The sequence below is a fragment of the Epinephelus fuscoguttatus genome, linkage group LG12 (genome assembly GCF_011397635.1).
Source record: "Epinephelus fuscoguttatus linkage group LG12, E.fuscoguttatus.final_Chr_v1".
Taxonomy (NCBI): domain Eukaryota; kingdom Metazoa; phylum Chordata; class Actinopteri; order Perciformes; family Serranidae; genus Epinephelus; species Epinephelus fuscoguttatus.
In genome coordinates, this window is record NC_064763.1 from 8,986,675 (window position 1) to 9,006,695 (window position 20,021).

General features: G+C 40.1%; 1 protein-coding gene across 5 annotated transcripts; it reads right to left on the bottom strand.

Moving 5' to 3' along the window:
• Positions 1 to 5,428: 5,428 nt before the first annotated feature.
• LOC125898886 (mucin-3A-like) lies at positions 5,429 to 17,933 on the bottom strand. Of its 5 annotated transcripts, none has more exons than XR_007450663.1 (5): positions 17,439 to 17,933; positions 12,945 to 16,271; positions 12,320 to 12,361; positions 11,153 to 11,227; positions 5,429 to 6,178 (listed from the first exon to the last, which is right to left on the bottom strand). XR_007450663.1 is itself a non-coding variant. In XM_049592909.1 (5 exons), the coding sequence occupies exons 2-5, from the start codon at positions 16,199 to 16,201 to the stop codon at positions 6,167 to 6,169; spliced, it is 3,372 nt and encodes a 1,123-aa protein (XP_049448866.1). In that variant the 5' UTR covers positions 16,202 to 16,271; positions 17,439 to 17,933; the 3' UTR covers positions 5,429 to 6,166. The 5 variants fall into 5 exon arrangements, 4 of the variants coding, with proteins under 4 accessions (XP_049448866.1, XP_049448865.1, XP_049448868.1 ...); XM_049592909.1 differs by lacking the exon at positions 12,320 to 12,361 and adding an exon at positions 11,333 to 11,360; XM_049592908.1 differs by lacking the exon at positions 12,320 to 12,361.
• Between the last annotated feature and the right edge of the window lie 2,088 nt (positions 17,934 to 20,021).

Here is a 20,021-nt window from a genome sequence, read left to right on the forward strand (position 1 = left end):
TTAGGCATGATGAGGAGCAAAGTGCCTAAACCCTAGCTATTCTAAAATCACTAAACCACAGCCTCTCAATGCTTGTTGTTTATATATATATATATACATATACATACATATCAAGCTATAATATATTGATAACAAATAATCACTCTTACACCAAGCAATGTACTTCTTCAGTAACCTTTATTTAGCAGAACGATTGCCAATTAACACTCACAGACACAATGAATAGTGCTGTTGTTCGTGTACTGGCTTCATTTCTTTCTTGACTACTCCAGCTCTTCAGTTTCTCCCTTATTGATTTCAGCGTGTCTCCTTTATCCTTTATCTCCCTCCTGTCCAGCTCTTAAACACTTATTCATGCTTTGCCAGTGCCTACTTAATGAGGTGGGTATTCCATTAGGTAGATGGGTTATTACCAAGAAGTAAGGGGGTATACTTTCCAATGGCTTTTTGGCTGATGTGTAGGTATACTGTAAACAGCCAGAAAAAGAGGTGGGTATAACCCTTTCAGCTGCGTGTACCCTCCACTACATCACTGCGGTTAGCTCACCCAGTAAATCAAAATCTGCAACAAAGTCTGACATTTGAATTTGGCTTTGAACACAGCTCAGCCAATCATAATCAAGGATAGGAAAAAGTCATGTTGAATTACAGCAAATTACCTGTATCAGGCTGTTCTCAGAATTTTTTTATATGTTTTCCTATGAAAACCCAAATTTGTGAATAGCCCACATATTTTAAAAGTCTGTGATCACGCGACCAATGCGCTGATGGCAGTAAACAAGGAAGCAGTCCCAAGTGCTTGTAAGGAGTCTGGTTGGGTGGTGGATTGGTCACAAAAAAACAGACTTTTCCCAGCGACTTTCCCCTGGAATCACACGTTCAGATCTGAGTGAACTTTGAGTTAATGTTAATGTTATTGGTCTCCAAACAGACGATGGCTCTGCCCTGAAGCTGCATATAGCTCAACTCAAGCCACTGTTTGCTACAAGATAGCTACATCATGATATATGACCAAACAGGGCAGGTCTGACCTGTTTTTGTGGACCACACTGCAAATAGGCCTATAACTAGATCAGAAAGTAACTAGTAGACTATCAATAACTTACTGGTCACTTAGATGATAAAGGTCCAGATTAATAGAGACATAAACCATGTGGCAATTAGTGCCACCTCCTGATAACAACAGTAAACATTATCAAAAGAGCTGGCTAACTTCTCAGTATTTCAATGTCGTATCATATCAAAATACGGAGTGACTATTTGCACACCAGTATAAATAGCCTTGGCCTCTCAGCTGGGCTATTTTCACTCCTGTATGACATGTGACAACAAACTTTTCATGTACAAAAAACCTAACTGATGCAGACTTCCTGTTTCTGTATACTGACACCATTTCCCTCAGTGGAAATGAAGCTTTTATCCACTCTTATTTCACAGATAAGAAACAATAAATTGTGAAGACAGTAAAGCCTCCACTAAATTAGCATTTTAAGTCTCGTGTTTGATTTATTCTTCAGGGATTTATACTTCCGGATTTATCCAGGATTCATATGAGAAGAGATAACCTCTGCTCGTCGCTAGGCTAATTTATACAATGTAAAATGCCACAGGCTTGTGCTAATAACGTTAGCATTTTGTATTTGTTTGGAAAATGTCTATAGTGTGACAGTTGTTTGTCAGTGAATCTTGTTAGTTGTAATGGAGCCAAATTGTGTGCCGTTACCATTGTTAAATGTCGCTGTTGTCCTTGGTTTTATATGAGAAGAGGAAAAGATCGCTGGCCACCAGGCTACAATGTAAAATGCCATAGGTTTGTGCTAATAACATTTGCATGTTATATTTGTATGAAAGAAGTTTTCATAACAGGACAGTTATTTTGTCAGTGAACTTGTGAGTTGTCTGAAAAATGAAGCTATCCGACACAGTGTCTGTCTCCCAATTTTGGTGGGGAAAATGAACTTTACGAGCTATCTGAGGAAGAATACATCAACCAGTATATCAAATTTTAGCTGGTTAATAGTGCAACACATTACCGATTGATTCTGGCAGGTTTTGTTAAAATAACAAGTCAGAAACAAGAAGATGGCAATCCTATTCTTTTCCCGTAATGACGGCCAGAGGCATGAACTGTTTGGAGACCATTAACAAGGGAAACAAACACACAAATTTAAATTAAAAATTGAAGCCTGCTTTTTAATTTCGTGAAAGCAATTCTCAGTCAAAGTTGAAACAACAAAGATATGAATATAGATTATATGATTATAGAGTAATTTGCTGTGCCAGTCTCATTAACGTCAACAGAAGTGGCACCAAAGTTTGGCTCCAGTGCAAAATTTGAACGCTGTCACTGACATCATGTCCTTTCCTTCTTTAATAGTTTTCTTGAGTATAAAACATTAAAATAATTTCATCACAGAACAAACAAACAAAAAACAAACAAATGTAAAATAAAAAAAACAAAAAACTGGAGCTATATGTTTTATAAAATGTAGTCTAGCACTAGCTGATCTCCAGATATCGCTCTTCTTTCCCTTACAAAACCTAGTTTTCTTCCACAAAAGTAATAAAAGTAACATTAAAAAAATAAAAAAATAAACCTATCCAAATGTCTACACCATACTGTACCTAGATGCCCAAACAACCCGCAGATTTAGAGGCTGTGCTGTAGGCTGTGAGACAGTAAATGAAGATATATGCAGGTTCAAACTGATAAAACGTGTGTGTAATCAGAAACGGATAAACAATTACATAAGAGAGAAAAATCCTACTTTAAAAACTGCTTAAGGTCTTTCTTTCTGCAGTTCTTTAGAGAATTGTGCACATCTTAATTGTGCACCACAGCAGTTTAATGCCTAGCTGGTGCTGAATGATCTCCTGAGGCACAACAGACATGTTAGTAATATTCTCCCAATATCTGCCCTCAAATAAACCCAGTCACCATTCTTCAAAAGAAGCAATACAATCATATTGTTGCTGTGACTACATAACTGAGACACAGTAAATTGTTCCTCTCTGCCCACTGTGTGAATTACACTGATACTTTTACGGCTGTGGGGAGGAATTGAACTGATATTATATAGAGCTGCTTGTCAAACCATTTTAAAATTGAACTCTTTAACGTTCACATAGATGACAAGTACTTTCAGTCACTGTGAAAGATGTTCTCTGATATGAAACACAAGTGCAATATGTTGTCCGGCCTGTTTATGTTTAGTTTTATTGACCCATTTGTCTTTGGCTCTAGGACTCAGGGCAGTGCTGTTGCTGCAATATTATTTAGCAGCACCACTTTTCATAATTGGCAAGTCCTTTGGCAAAGGACTGCAGAATGTCAGCAGAGCTCTTGAGTCAAGAATTTAGAGCTTTCTGCATGTAGGCAAGCATCAAAGCTTGTTCATCCCATTTATTAGTCTCTATATTTTCATCTCTGTGTCTTTTCTGCTTTTAGGTTCCATGAAAATGTCTGTTTAAAACTGATTTTATTTGATAGGATCTATATATCTACATAAAGTGTGTGCATTTTAGCTTGTGCAAAAATTTGAGCTACAGCCATTAATACACAGTGTAGCTGTGATGATGACTGACAGCTAATGATACGTAATGTTGCTTCAACACCTTAAAAAGGCCCTTGAGACCAACTGCATGGGAAATTCAAAAATATAAATTCTCCCATTATGGTGAAAGAGTAGGCTACTGTACCAGTTTAGCATTGTAATCTTATAACATTGTCAGTGCCAGAGATTTTGTCTTCTTTTTTGTACACACATTATTCTTCCTTGTCAACTGCTGATAGTTTGGCCTGAGATTCAAGTGTGTTATGCTTGAAGCATCTAATGGTGCCTTTAGCTGAAAGAAAAGATAAGAAGTCTGGTTTCATCTTTCTAACTCCACACCCCAGATTTTTTTTCATTTTCAAACTTCTTCAGCCCCAGCAGACACTAAAATTTTCAGACTGCATGCAGCTCCCTCTGGAGCCACAGAAGGCTTTATACAGCTTTTTTTCACATGGTTGGCTACAGTAATACTCTCCTAGACCTGTAAACAGACTCTGATGTGTAAAATCGTGTAAAATTTGGCCACAAAATGACCATTTGTATATCAGTAACTCACCACATTACCTTGAATTCATGAAGAATTGATTTTTTTTTTTTGCCTCCATGGTGAATCCAAATAGGGAGAGCATTCCTCATAAAGTGAAGTAAACAGAGACCATCAAAACTTTTTTCTTCAGTGATCTGATTGGTCAGAGGTCAGGGTGTCGATAGGCTGTGATCTGATACTCTGAAGTTTACCTGCTCTGGAGCAGGTTAGCTGTTCAGCATAAGTTAACATGGTGATTTATCACAGTAAAAAGAGAACCAGCTCTGTGGTACTGAAAACCCAGAGTTAACCCTGAAGTTACCTCACTAACTCCAAATCCTGCTTCGTAGTACAGGCCTCAGGAGTTGCGTTAGTGTTTGTGAACGACTGTCTTAAATATAATATTGCTGTTGTTAAACATGGACCCCAATGACTTTAATTTATGAAAACTGTTTGCCTTTTGGGGGTTTTTCATTCATCGTGGAGGCATGTGAGAGAAACAAAATTTACTTCATGAATTCAAGGTGAGTAACTGATATGCAAATGGTAATTTTACGAAAGTATTCCTCTCAGTTACATCAGGATTTTGGGCTATTATCTGAACATTGCAGCTCAAGTTTGCATGCATACGTTGTTATCATTTAAAAAAAAAATAACAACAAAAAAAACACTCACTAACAGTAGTTAAATATACCTTGGTGTCAGAACTGTGCTACCTACATGAGGCTACAAAGCTCCAAGGCTGCTATGGACCCGCGTTTCCCTGTAGTACCATTGTTGCAAGAATATCATTTCCAGCTGATATTATTTTGTCTCAGGAGTGTTTTAATTAAAGCATCAAAGTATATCGCACTCAAAAGGTGATATGACAATCTTTGCTTGGCTTACTGCTCAAATACACTGTTTATACAGTCCTTTTCATAATCTTTTTTTCCTAAGTCCTCTAAATCTCATATTCCCCTTGCATTGATTATTTATGAAAGCTTTAGTGAAACCATCCAGTCTTGCTGTAGTTTGCTCTTTATGTCCATGTGCCTGCGTGCTCATGGTTTTGTGCATGTGTGCAGCACATGAACATTTTGAGTGTGACTCACGCTTCATTGCAGCCTTTCGTCATGTCATTGTTTTACTCTGAAACCTTTTATGGAGTTCAGATTGTTTGGGGATTTGGAGACCGTCAGCACAATTGGCAAAGGCATAATGAATGTTTCTCTATTTAGTAGCTAGTTTTGCACTTGTGAAAAGGTTTAGATGCACTGAAGCTGTACGTCTTGGCTGACAATGTCCTTTATTTCATTCGTTAAATGTACAAAGGGAAGTTTAGCATTCAGAATTAAACAAAGCTCTGGATAAATGAACAGATTTACAGACGAATAAACAATCAGTAAATTCTGATTTATTTTTGCATTTCAAAATGATTCCATTCAAAAATTTGTTTTATATATTGCACATTTAGTCTGAGGAGAAGCAGGTAAGAGGGATGATTGATGGGGAAATGTATCAACTGGAACTCATAGTGCATTTATCATAACAGTGCAACAGAATCTCATATGGAAAATAGATAAAGAAATTTGTGCCATATATTTTATGCAGGCATTTTGACAACAAAATTACATTAACTTTCAAAAGTGAAATAAAGAATTCCTTTGGGACGATAGTAGCTGAAGGTCACAGAGATCAGGGGCAAATTTGAGTACAAAATCATGTTTATAAGCTTGACAATGTGCAGGAGAGAGAAACTCTACTGGGTAAGCGCTTAATTCAGAGTAATCTCCTTCTGTGGGTATGAAGGGAATAGTAAGAGTCCTCTGCAAAGGCTTCTGCTGGTCACTTGTAACACAGGCTTATGGCTATTAAACAGCACACAGGTTGAGATGTTTACACTTGCTGAATTTTCCTGGGCAACCATTTGAACAGGGTCTTGCACAGCTTTTTGCTCCTCACCTTTGACTTTGTTAAGTTCTTAATGATGACATTTCTGAGCAGGCTGAACTTCATTGGCTGGGATAGGTGCACGGAGAAAGCGTTGTTTCCTCTTGCTGAGCAATTCAGAACCTCCAAGAAGCGTTTCTCCTGCTGCCTGAAGTCATACTCCACACTGGACAGACAGACATGCAGCCCAGAATTACCAAAACCCCAAAACGCAGATGTGAAACAACACAAAATGTATCAGCTCTTGCCAAAGGATGCAAATGAATGGTGTCAGATCTGCATTACGAGCTTATCTTTCTATTATGCACCACGCTTTTGTAGCTACAGTTTTCACTCTGTGGGAAGCTCTATGCTTGTCAGATTTCAAAGTGTTTGATTGGTTCAGGCAGAAAGATATTCTCTGCCGGGGTATCCTTTTTTCTGAAGGTGCAGACGTCTTGTTCAAATTTCCTTATCTTCCACTTGGCCTTTAAGGACCACTTGCCGACACACACCAGTCAGCAAATCAACTTACGTAACATCTTTTTGTCATGCAAAATCAGTTTTGAAAATAAGTGGATCAAGAGGGACGTTTTGAATATTTCAAGATAAAGACTGTTTTAGGTTTTGCTTTGGAGAGCAGGAGGCATTTCTTCCCCAAAAAAATGATGAGAAGACTTATATTCCTTAGCTTCTCTTAGCCTCTTTAAACACAGTATTCTGGGACAATTGTTTTTTATTTTTGTATTGCCTCCAACTGATGCAACATTTCCGCTAATGGGTGCAAACGAACATCAAAGTTGGAATATTAGAGCCAACCGCTATTGCATGATAATTAGTGTATTAGGTGTATGAAGAAGTGATGTATGAAGCACTACCTTCAACCAAATTGGCAAGGTATATGTATTAAAAGTATGTCATTATCTTTCCAGTCTCACCTTTAAATAAATGTTACCTAAAATTGCTGCAGGGTGTGAAAATATGAAAATGCCAAATGTCTCACTTTAAAATCTACTTTGAATAAATGTACCCACCTCTTACAACTAAACTAACCTACTAAAATATTTTATTTCTACATGACGTGGAATTACCTTGTATGCAAATTAACAATACTAACATGACTTCAGTAAAGTGATCATTATAAATCTTTCTAAATCCATCATGCAGGCTGCTTGGGTGTGACTTCCTCTTTGCTAATTTGAATTTCTGAGAGTGTATCTCAATCTCCATAAATCTGCTGTGGGGATAGATTGAGTCACATACAGTCAGTGCTTAAATCTGACACTTGTTCCAAAAGATTGATGGTTTGCTCAGAGAGGAAAATGTAATCTCCCTATGTATTCTGAGCAAGAAACAAATGAGCAGTGCCGAGCCTTTCATTTGGTAAGCTGCCCATACAGTAAGTCATTAATTTTCAGTGAAGTGAAGTGGGCAGACTGGTGGAGAACTGTTTGGCAACTGAAATGGCAAATGGGCTCAATCTTGTTGAACTGTGTGTCTTAAGCATAAAGGAAACTTTAAATAAAACCTGTATTTTGAAATTGCCCTTGGGTAAAGTGATGCATGGTCCCACTGCTGTGCATATACTAGTGTTAAAGTAAAGTTATTCTAAAGTTATTGAAATTCATGTTATGTTACATTTTTTACTTTTGGCAGATGCTATTTGCAACCAGGTGCCGTAGCCAACAATGATATTCACACCGAGGGTGGAAGTAGTCACTGTGAATATTTACACATTTATGTTAACATGGATGGGTCTATTCAGCTATTCTGCTAAAGTTGATTTACACAGTGTGCATTATACATCCTGAAAATGAAAATAATAAGTCAACTAAGTCTTAAAACAATAAGCCAGCAAAGACCCACACAGGACTCAACTCCCTGTGTGGAAGTCCAGTGCTTAACCCATCTCCCACCCACCACATCTTACTTCCACCATGGACTCTGTCACTCTTTAAATGGCACCTGCGTACTCTCTGGTAGTACATTTGCGTTTTTGAGTTTTTTCTCATAATTTTAACACTTAAATTTCAGTGAACATCTGATGATATTAGCTAATACTAGCTCTAACCATGACCTCTGTGCACTAAACATGACAACCAGCACTAGCCAATCACAGCACATAGTGGCATCCATAATGAGTGGTCAAAGGGATTGGTGTAAATAACCAAGAGGTCTGCATTGTGACTGTTCTCATCCAGGTGCATATAGATACTCTTTTCATTTTTTGCCTCAGTGAAGGTAGTAATGACAATATATATTTAGGGGGAAACATCTCCCCTAGTACCCAAATATGCTCAAAATGTACATGTTCTCATCCTAACTCGTGAAATATCACTGCTTTATCTGTGGACTTTCATATCTATATATGACACACGAGGTATCCTCCTGTGTCTGCTGTTGATGTAGAGGAAAGTCATGTCAATTTACGCTTGTTACATGCATTGTGTCTTTTCAGAATACAAAAAACCCCAAAAAACAGGGATGCATGAGAATAGCACATCATCAATATCAGCTGATATTCGCTTTAAAATGAACTGTCAGCCAATATGCTTTTTCTTATTTTTCACAATGAATAAATATTATATACATTGTAAAGTATTGTATTTCATGTCTCCATCTGCTGGTGGGCCATCATGGTAAGTATGCATGCATAAAATGATGTTAATTCTGCTGCAGAAGAGACATGATGATCACTAAAATTAGGTAGGGATAAAGGGGATGTATATCAATTAGAGCTTAGATCAGGCCCAAAAAACCCAGCCCGACCCCACCCGAGCCTGTACATGTTCTGTCCGAGCCCGGCCCGTCCCTTTAACTGTAATTATGAGCCCAAGCCCGGTTTAAACCCGACATTTTTGTAAGGATACGAACGTGGACATTAAAGGCTGACTCTCATCTTTCTTTCCATGGCAAGCCTTCGTTATGTGCCTCTTGTGTCGAGGTCCCCCTCTTTTTTGCTGTCATATACCAGCATCGTGCTGCACTTCGTATACTCGACGAAGCAAACACACATGTTGTCACCGTCAACAACTCACATGTGCGCGGCCAGTGGCGCCGTCAGGGGGGCCCGTGGCCCCCTTCCCTGGTGCGATAAGTAGTTGGTTCCATAGCCTGGTGGTGTGTCTCAAATCACATACTTCCCTTAGTACACTTCCATGTAGTAGCCTATACTATGTGCACTACGTACTCATTGGCGTAGTGAGCGAATGTTGGGCAGTGTTGTCTCAAACCAAACACGTCCGTTGTGCACTCACCGGAAATAACAACCGCAAATTAGCTAGTTAGCAAACTAGCATTAGCATTTGCGTTAAAATTCGTGGTACCAAATAATTACAGACTGCTAAATTAACCCAATAAACATAGTGCTGGCTTATACCCAACAACAGTATAATGGTGCTTAGTGCAAAAAACACATGCATTTGTACAATGCAGCGATGTTGACGGTCGCACAGTCCTCGTCCGTTATTTCCAGTTTGAAAAGTGGTCCCTCCCCTTCCGCTATGTAGCCAAGATGGCGACCATTGATGGTGAGAAGTGTCCATAGTTCCACACTCAACTTCCTGCACCATCCATGTACTCATAGTGCACTGCATTTTTCCATACTTCTAAGTGTGTACGCGCTTATGCACTCAAAATATTAAGTGTAAGTACAGAAGTACGCAATTTGAGACACAGGTCTAGGTCTATTATGAGGAGCCCGACCAATCCGAGCCCGAGGATAGTGGCGGGAAATTATGGCTGAGTCGGGCTGAGAATCTAAGCTCTAATATTAATAAGGGTATCGGTTATCAGCCAAATGAGTTGTTATATATCGGCATATCGGATATGGGCAAAAAAATCCAATATCATGCATCCCTAGAAGGAAACATCATGGCTTAGCTTAAAATAAGGACAGTTATGTACCGTCATATAATATCACTTGACACATGTCATGTACGTGTGTCACTTCTGTAGCATGCTACTCATACTACCACACTATGTTGTTATAAAATGACTTGACTATGACTTTTCTGACTTTTGGTTTCACACAGGAAGCAAAGAGCAGTCTCCCGTGTGAAAGTCCGGGCCTTGTTGGACCCATCTGCTTCCCCTCTGGCCCACTCTATACAAAACTGCCGCCATCCAGTGCATTTAATAACACCAAGAAAGGTGCCTTGGTGTGTTGGTTTCTTATGTGGAAGTCCACTGACATTGTGCTGGTATTTGACAACTTTGGTTGGTGGCTGCTGCATCAACAACTGCCGCCACCTGATAAATCTAATGCCCAGATCACTGACAAAGCAACGGTATTTGACCAGATCATAATAAGAATGGGCTGAAATGTAAAATATGTGGATAAAACTATATACATATTCTTTTTTAATCACTATAAATGGCAACCATGCACCGCTGTCTGGAAAAATCATGAGCAAATGTAATAATAAACATAAACAAACTTAACAAATACCCATTATTATTACGACTGGTTCTGGTATTATGGTGTACTGCACTTCCTTGGTGGTTTGTCCAAATGGTGTTGCCGTTCCCCAGCAGAAGCTGTTGGTTGGCTGCTGTAGTTAAGTACAATCAGTGTCAAACACTGTACTGTGTCTCTATTCCATTACTTTCAAATTATCATATCAATGTTGATTATGATGACGATGAAAATGATGTGATGTTATGAAAATAATTTTATGAATTGTTATCATCTCAGTAGTAGTTTCCATTTACCGCATATTTGTACAGAATGCTGTATGGCTGTACTTGCTTATGATGAAGGATTTAATATAATGGGAAATGAGTTTTCAAATTTTGCAATTTTTTTCGCTTCATCATTTGGCTACGGCCTTGGCCAAAGAAATATAAGCACTCATGGCAGTTCATAATAAGTCTATTAAACGGAGTGTCGTTCTAAAATATTGATTTCATTTTTAATTACTTTCTTAATATCCTTCTGAAAATTTCCCATGTCACAATATCTGAAGCCCAGACAATGTCTTAAATTCATTTAAATGAAGTCGTCCTGCTCCTGCCTATAATCCAAACCAACACAAAGTGATATCATTCTATATCCATTAATATGGTGCATATTTGGGCATGAGCTGAATTCTAGAGCTGCTCTGATCACTCACCAGTTCAAACATTGCATACAGGTAAAATTAATTAACTGTTATCTCACCTGTAGACAATACAAGCAGTCTTCTGGCAGGTTGAGCAGTTTTTGAGGTCCTGTCCAGTTTTGTAGCATCGCCGACTAGGTTAAAACAAAAAAGTAAATTGAATTGCAAACAGTAAATTTGAGCAACTTCCAAAACTCTCATCGTTTTCAGATTTACAATTTAATATTCTCTCCACTCACCCTCTCTGTCTGATATTCACTCAGACTACTGTTGGCAGCGTTGAGCCGTATAACATGCATTATGTCAGACATCAGTGGGTTATTAGGAGTTGGTTATTCTGAAACATGACCTCAGAGGCAGTCACAACTTATTAGCACACTACAGTGAATGAGAATGATTGACAGAGACACATTGCCAGAAGGCAGTTTTAATTCCTGTTATTTGTCCCAGAAGACTTATGTGGCTAAATAAATCTCTCCGAGACGTGCCCTCTTGAAATGCCCAAGTAGGTTTCTGTCACACACAGGCGCACGTTCACGGACCTGTTTGCAAACTTGTAACGATATAAAGGCTTCACATCATCACGCTACAATCTCTGATTTATAGCATCGTTACAGTGGCCACAGAGCCAGCTTCATGACACCTTAACAGCATGCTCCAAATGTATTTGTGCAACGTCTCACATCATGGTGCGTGTAATAAATTATTCATAAATTATATATTTTTTTCCATTTGTGGGTATGAGTTCAATGTCAGTAGAAAGTCAGTGCTTATCAATGTGGCACTTGATAATTTACTGCATCCAAAATAATTCTAGAACATGAACCATATCTTTTCCAAATTAGGTTTATTTTGCATAAACCAATTGCATTATAGATGGTTTTCTTCAGACAGGACAGGGTGAGCAAATATCTGACACTGCCATAATATGTATATATAATGTTTAATTTTTATATCACATTTGGCGCCCTTAGCAAGCTTGCCTGCTGCCCTCCCCCACTCCAAAAAGATTATTAATATTAATATTCATTGTTATGTGTTATATTTATTGTATTTATTACAAACAAGAACAAGAGCTTTTAAGAAATTAACACAACCAACTTAGCTAACACACAATAATAACAAAATATAAACAATAACAGAATATGATATGGGCAAATTTGCAAAAAGCCCTGGAAGGCTTTTGCCTTTTCATTTTCTCTTAAACTAATGCTCCCCACACTCACCTTATGTTTGATTTTTGCCCCCTGGGTGTCACCCTATGTCACCTACAGTATAGGGAGATCCACCACTGAATAAAAGAGATATCTGTGCTGTATCTGTTGATTTAAAATATGTATGTGTTTTTTTTTTGTTGTAAACAGTGTATTGCCATCAATGACCAATTGTTTTTCCACTAAACTATGAATGAATATGAATAATCATACATATAATTACACAAACACACATACAGAAGTTTTTTTTAGATTGGAGATCAATGCAGTTTGCTGATAAATTCCAAATCCACTGAGTGGTCCAGTAAATGCAAGTGATGACTCACTAGAAAGTCAAAGATCAGCACTGCAGGACAGCTTTTAAAGTAATTCCCTTGACCATATTCTGGCAAAGCGCTATAATATACCTGTATCAGACTGAATGTGGAGTATATCAATAATTCAGTCATAACTGACCCTGCAGGTTTTGTATTTTCGTTACACTATAAGTGAAATGCTTAATGTTTAATAAGCATCACAGAATAATGCTGTCGCAAGTCTTTATGTATCACAAGTAAAGCATTACACTAGAGAAGTCATTTCACCTCCCTTACCCACTTACATATGCAGACACACACACCCTCATGCATCCTCTTACCCGCTGGTGGGAGTGTGGCACGTCTCCAGGTCATGGATAATGTTAAGCAGAGTGGTGATCCTGTCCTTGTTGGCTGCCAGGCTGGCCTCCACAGTCTCGAGCCTCTGCTGTAGGGCTGCTGATTTGCAGCACTGTGGGGAAGGAGGCAGCAACAGAGCTGCAGCAGCTGGGTGGGAGTGAGCCAGGCTGGTGTCCTCTGGGCACGGCTGAGGGGGAGCAGGGCTAAACTTTGAATCCGGTCTGACGATTGCCTCTGCCTCGCAGGACTGGAGGCGGGGAAGGGATGCCAAGTGCATTGTTGATGATGGCAATATGGAATTACATTCAGGGCCTGTGTGCATACAGAGCTCTCGCTCACTGTTAAAAGGGGCTGGTGCAGTGAAAGAAAGCTCTGAACCTGTGTGTACCTGCGGTAATGAAGAAGTATCTGAATCAGAGTTTTGGTGGACTGAAGGTTCGGTGACAGGGTCGACATGTGTACTGGTGTTTTTAAGTGATGAGATAGTGGGCTCACAGTTTGTGCGTGCTGTGGCAGAGTAGCTTGGAAGTGTCTGTTCATCTGCATTGCATTTAAGATTAATATTAGCATGCCTGACTGATACACCCAAGGCAAACTGTTTTGTATTTGTATCCATCTCCAGGGTTGTTTTTACTGGTGGGCATGCAGCAAAGTGTCCCTCATGTTCTGTTTTTGTGTATCCTTGATAATGTGCGAGCCTTTGTTGTTTCGTGTTTATGCAACCCTGCAGACAAGAGCTGCTTGATTTAATTAGGGAAATGTAATTCTGAAGGTTGGTGACCTGGGACAGATTTGAATTTTCATGGTCATTTGACTCATGCACAACTAATTCATTGATTAGATTACCATTGAATTTGTTTTCATCAGTATATGATTCAGTATAGGGACTAATGTTTGATGCAGGATTGTGGATGCTTGCATCGCTGCCTCTGTTGGGATATTTTGACACATTTAACGGCTCAGATAATAAAACTGGAGTTGTTATGGAGTTGTTTTCCTGATTGGAAACAACACCGCACACACCAGACTCATTACCGGTTTGAGCTCTGCTGTCTGTTCCTTGTGTGCGCTCAGGTTGATTTACATGAGGCGCTTCTTTATGACTTAGATCTTTGTGATGTTGCTTTGTGTCTGCTGATTGAAGAGAAGTTGTACCTGAAACACAGACGTTACTTTGGTTTCCTGTCAATGTAGATGAAGAAGTGGAGGCTGTGGGTGGTGGATTTTTCAGGTTGATGGAGGAGTACTTGAGGGCTTTATTTCTGTATAGAGTGCTGCTGCATGTAAATGCAGAGCTGGGAGCTGCACTTGAAGGCAACCTAGCTCTTGAGTCTGGGGGTTTTGCTGCATTTGGTGTTGTGTTTAGAGACGCTGTAGAAACATGAAGTGTAGGTTCAGATTTTGAGGAGTTACGTTGAATTAGGTGAATTTGTGAGGCTACTGAATTATGTTTAGTGCTGGTATATGTAAATCGGTCTGAATTAGAGCTATGATTCAAAGAGCTCTGCGAGACGACAGTGTTCATTACAGTGTCAATAAAAGATGCTTTACCTGGAGATTTGCTGTCGACGTTTGATGAGGGCTTTACTCGTTGTGTATTACCTGGATCCGATGTGGTACATGGTGGACTTGCATGTGTAGGTTGTGCAGTTATTTTTGGTTTATGGTTTTGGTCTGATGCATTGGCTGCCAGTGATAAGGTGGGACATTTAGGGGTCATTCTTGGACTATTTTTTGCTATGTTTACTGTTGCTGCAGGTTGAGCATTGGCAACTTTTGCGGGTATGCTTTCAGTGGACATCAGTGCAGTATGAAAGGTTGTGGTTGTTCTGCATGTGTTGGCAGTGAATGTGTTTCCTGCAGCATGTGAACAGGAAGGTGGCGACAGAGTATTTTCAGGTGTAGGGTGCACAGATACACATACACTTTGAGGCACGTTATGTTGCGTAGAGTTGTGTCGTAATGATTTGAGGTGCTTAGGATAAGTGTGTGAATGTGGGTTGTTTGGTTTGGTAGCTGTGGCCATCTGTGGAGTCAACATTAGACTTGTTGGTCGGGGGATCTTACCGTCCTGTGATGGTTTTGCTGAAGATTTTATACTGGCATCCTCATGTCTTGTTTCAATAGTTGCTTTAGTTACAGTGATGGTTTTAGCATGTAGGATGGTTGTGTGTTGAGAGGATGTTGCATCACCGGCAGCATGTGTCTGTGACAAATTGACCAAATTCCCCCTAGAGTGCACTGGGCATGCTGGGTGTGGTGTTTTTCCATACTTTAGCTCTTCACTAAAATATAACAGTTGTGGGTTATTGGGTGTCCTTTTGTTTCTGTCTGTGACGCTCTCAGAGATTTCAAGAAGGCTTGACTTCAGGCTTTTCTCAACATGGGGCATCTGGACATGCGTGGTAGTGGAGAGCGAGGTGAGGACTGGTTTCTCTTCAAGGCGAGCGTCAGGAGTAGTGCTTTTCTCCCCCGATGTCGCAACTCCGGTGGCTGCAGACTGTCTGCCACCACAATTGCTGCATATTTTTTGTGTCATACCGAAAGGTCGGGCAGCAGATAACAGCAGTGTCTTCCCACACCGCTCTGCATAATGACCTTGCAGTCTGGTTTGGTCTCTTCCACAAGAGTTTGCACTCTTAACAGGCTCTACTTCATCGCTATGAACACTTATTCCACCAATGGCATCTGAATCAACCACGCTGCCATTCGTGTAGCGGGCAGCAGATTTCGATTTAGGCTTGACATTGGTTACATTCCCTGCAAAGTGTGGGTTGGTCTTGATTGCCCTGGCATAGCAATAAGTCCCACAGCTGCTCCTCTGACTGCAGGCCACATCCTCAGAGGCCTCACCTCCAAGTGCTCTGAAAGTCACTTCCTTTTTGGTCTTGGATTCTCCACTTTTCTGTTTTAAAATAGCCCTTTTCTCCTTGTCACTCTTTGTTAGCAGTAATACCTCCTTGTACTCTGTTTCCTTGGTAATATAGCTGCTGGATGTTTGAGCAATGTTATCTGATGGTGTCGAGAGCCTATCAGTTAGCTGCACGCTGTGCTGGGTGGATGGTCTGCTGATCCCAGGGGACGTCTGAACACCAACGCTGCACTGAGGTCCCCACGTCTGCAGCAGGGCTCCTCCGGTTCTGTCTCCTCCTGTTGTCCTCCAACCACGCACTCCAACCAGGGCAGGGACACCTAAAACTGGAACCGGAGTTGTCAGGTCAGCCGCTCGTCTCCCCATCCTTTGTTTGGCTGACTCAAAACTCTGATAACTCGAGAGAGTGGCAGCGTTTCCACACCATTACATCCGTCTAAAAGTAAGAGAGGAACAAGTTTACAGTGAGAGGCATTTGAGGTGGTGCTGTGAGAGAAAACCATGAGTAAGCAGGACGGGTTGAAACAATGCACAGAGCGAGAACTGAGACACGGAACTGCTTCAGCGCTGCAGAAATGAAGGATAACTAGAGTTGTCAAAAAATCAATTGCGGATTCGAGATAAGACAGGGAGAATTATCCTCTCACTTTAAACTTTCCTGACATGGTGTGGCTGGATAGGAAATAGGAATGGCAAGGTGTTAACGCTAATAATAAGGGGAGGCTGTGGCTGTGAAAACAAGTGTTGTATATTATATTAGCATTTCAAACAAACCGCACAGATCTGCTCTCAATGTCTGACAGCCCAAAGAATAATTTATTTGTGGAATAAAATTCACAACATAGCTCCTGTGGTGAACTCTCTCTCCTCTCCCGTTGAAATGTTTGTCATAGCGAGCAGCTTCCACTCTCTGTTGTCCTCCACATTCAGCTCACCTTGGAAAGAGGCCATAATGTATATATACACTGGTGCTATAGACTTCATTAAGCTTTGTGTGCATTTAACTGGAACACCCTTTCACAGAGGTGGCATTTTGTCTGCGTGTGTCCGTGCCACCCATGAATTCGCGTGTGCCCAGTTTTCTTTTGTGTGTGCAAGAGGTCATTTTAATGATTTACGCAACAACAGTTCGGTAGTCAACGACGGGGAGGTAATTTGTGGATTTTTGCATACGTTCAGGCATTTGATTGTTACACACGTTCAACACAGAGTGTGAATGTGTTTGTTTGTGATTGCAAGCCTTGATTTATAACAAAAAAAATCATGCAAACACATTGTGACAAGGCTCCCCTCACTCCTTCCTCTTCCCAAACAGCCTCTATCCAGGGATGTCAAAAAGAACATTTAGTCATGTTTACCTGCAGGGAACATTATTTTGGTTGTCATATCATCTAATGTTCCTCAAGCTTAGTCAAGTGACCTGTGTCTTTTGTTGCCATCTAACACCGTCCTGTCCTGTTAGTACAATAAATAAATCTCCCTTTACATGCTCTTGCAGTGCCACACACTTTTTTAGATGACCAGCACTAAAGAACAGAGCTTTCTCTGGCTTCAGCACAATTGCCACCTAATGTGTTTTTGTGATTGTGTTGAGCAGGCATACCTGAGTGTTTGCTTGATCCTGCTGCAAGATGTCTTGTTGTTGTCTTGAGTCCAAATGTCAGGAGCTAGTTTTCCGCTTTCTGTTTTACGTCCTCATAGATTCCTCAAGGTTTAGACTGACTTTGCCTTCATATTTCAAATCCCTTTGTAGTAGAATGCAAACTCAGAGGAGTCTGCAAGCAGTGTTGAATGAGCCCTCTTTCCTAATGATTCTCAACTAATCTACCTTTTATTGATCAGACATGAAGCCAAGCTGTGTCCTCATTGTATCCCCCTTCTCCTCTTGTTTTGGTCTTGCTGCTCCATGCTCACTCCATAATCACAACACAGCAGTGTGCTACAGTATGCTGCCCTCCAACACTCTCTGTCCTACTATGTCTTGCCTTTTTTCTTACCTCCTCCTCCTCCTTCTCTCTCCCTCTCCCCCTCTCTTATTTCTGCCACTATCCTCCTCCCCAGCATTCATGTATCCTGATCTACAGCTGGGTGGAGAAAGAAAAAGAGAGCAAGGGAGAAATAGAGAGAGAGAGAGAGAGGAAGTGACTTGCATCAGTGGGGTAGGGACTGTGTGTAAATTACCATGCAAGTTAAAAAGCAGGGAACTGCACTGACAACAAATGTACAGCAAATGTAAAAGCAAACAAAGCTTTAAAAATAACAGGGAGAAAATTATTTTACCTCAACTCTGCAGTATTTTTAAACATGAACATTTACAGTATCTCAAGACTATCACTGCTGTTTCAGTCTCATACTGTTACTGTACACAGGAATCAATCTGAAGCTGGTTTTGCTGCATACAGGACTAAGTAGGCGCAGTGTTTTACACTGACTGCTGTCTTACCTTTGAGTGCACAGTCTGATGTGGTAATGATGTGTGACAGGGCAAGGGCAGGCAGTTTTTAATGCATTTTGTACATTAACCATTTAGCTACTAAATTTCTCAGACCAACGCTGCTTTTTGGGACAAGTCTCTCTCGGGGTAGTATATTACATGTTGTACATCAGTCACTTTTCAATAATTATTAAAATAAATAATATTGCAACTAATGGGGTAAATGAGATAAATAAACAGGCATATTAAAGTCTAAGTCTTCCTAAGCTTGAAAAGTTTTTGTCACATACAGCAAACATCTCCTCACGATCAGATACATGTCCTCTGAATATGCTGTGAAAAAGTTCAGTCTCTGTAGGCAGCCCAGGCTCCGCAAATGGCAACAAAAACACTTCACTTCTGTTTACGTTCAACAATGTTATCAGACACAATGGAGCTAGCTCGCCTTTTAGCCTCATTGTAGCCTGTAGCTCTAACTGCCTCTCTGGGCACCGTGTTCAAATGTGCGAGCTTGTGCGAGACCGTGAGACATGGGCACCACGTTCATGTGTGTGTGCTTGCTTTCACTGGTCTTGCGCTGGCTGGTTGGTGCAGCCTGGACCACAATGTTTTTGTTGCCATTTGCAGAGCCTGGGCTGCCTACAGAGACTAATATGAGGAGGAGAAAAGCAACATTACAGAAAAGGCCAACACCGTGGCAGCTGCAGGAGGAGGAAATGGGATGAATAATGTTTAGTTTTAGTTTAGTTTATTTGCACATAATGTTAAAAACAGACCGTATAAAATTTACAAGATTAAAAAAAGAAAACTGCCGGAGAGGTTCGAAGCCACTAAAAGCTTATCAAAGAAATTCCTCTGTCAAAACATCAATGAAATCACATAATAGAGAAGACAAAAAAAATGGTTCAGGAAAGATGAAAGAGAGGAGGAGAGAGGGAAAAATCAAGACAAAACAAGGTAGCAAATAAAATTATGTGTAGGTTAAATTATTCATCACTGGTTCAAGTAGCTACAGTACCTGTACCTGTACATCTGACACTGATCACACCCTTGAATCCCATGAAATCAATGCTGCGCAGATGAATTGCGTGTATTCCAATTATTGTCTAACATCATTGCGTCTGATGAATTGGTCTTCTTTGTCATAACGTTATATATGCTACAATAAAGCTTAAAGCTGACGCCACAATTAAATCATATCATCACCAAATTGATGCAGTCTGTGAGGTTTGTTTTAAATAAGAATTAAAAGACAAATCTTGATCAAATGTTACTCTGAGGTTTCTTACGGTAGTGCTAGAGGCCAGAGCAATGCCATCTAGAGAAACTATGTCATCAGATAAAGAGTCTCTGAGTTGTTTGGGGCCAAGAACAGTAACTTCAGTTTTGTCTGAATTTAACATCGGGAAATTGGTGCTCATCCAGGTTTTTATGTCTTTAAGGCAGTTATGGAGTTTAGTTAATTGATTACTTTCTTCTGGCTTCACCGATAAATACAACTGAGTATCATCCGCATAACAATGGAAATTTATAGAGTGATTTCTAATGATGTTACCTAAAGGAAGCATATATAGAGTAAATAGGATTGGTCCAAGTACAGAAACTTGCGGAACTCCAAAACAAACTTTAGTACGTAAGGATGATTCATTATGAACGTGAACAAACTGAAAACGATCAGATAAATAAGATTTAAACCAGCTCAGTGCAGAACCTTTTAGGCCAATTAAGTGATCCAGTCTCTGCAGCAGAATT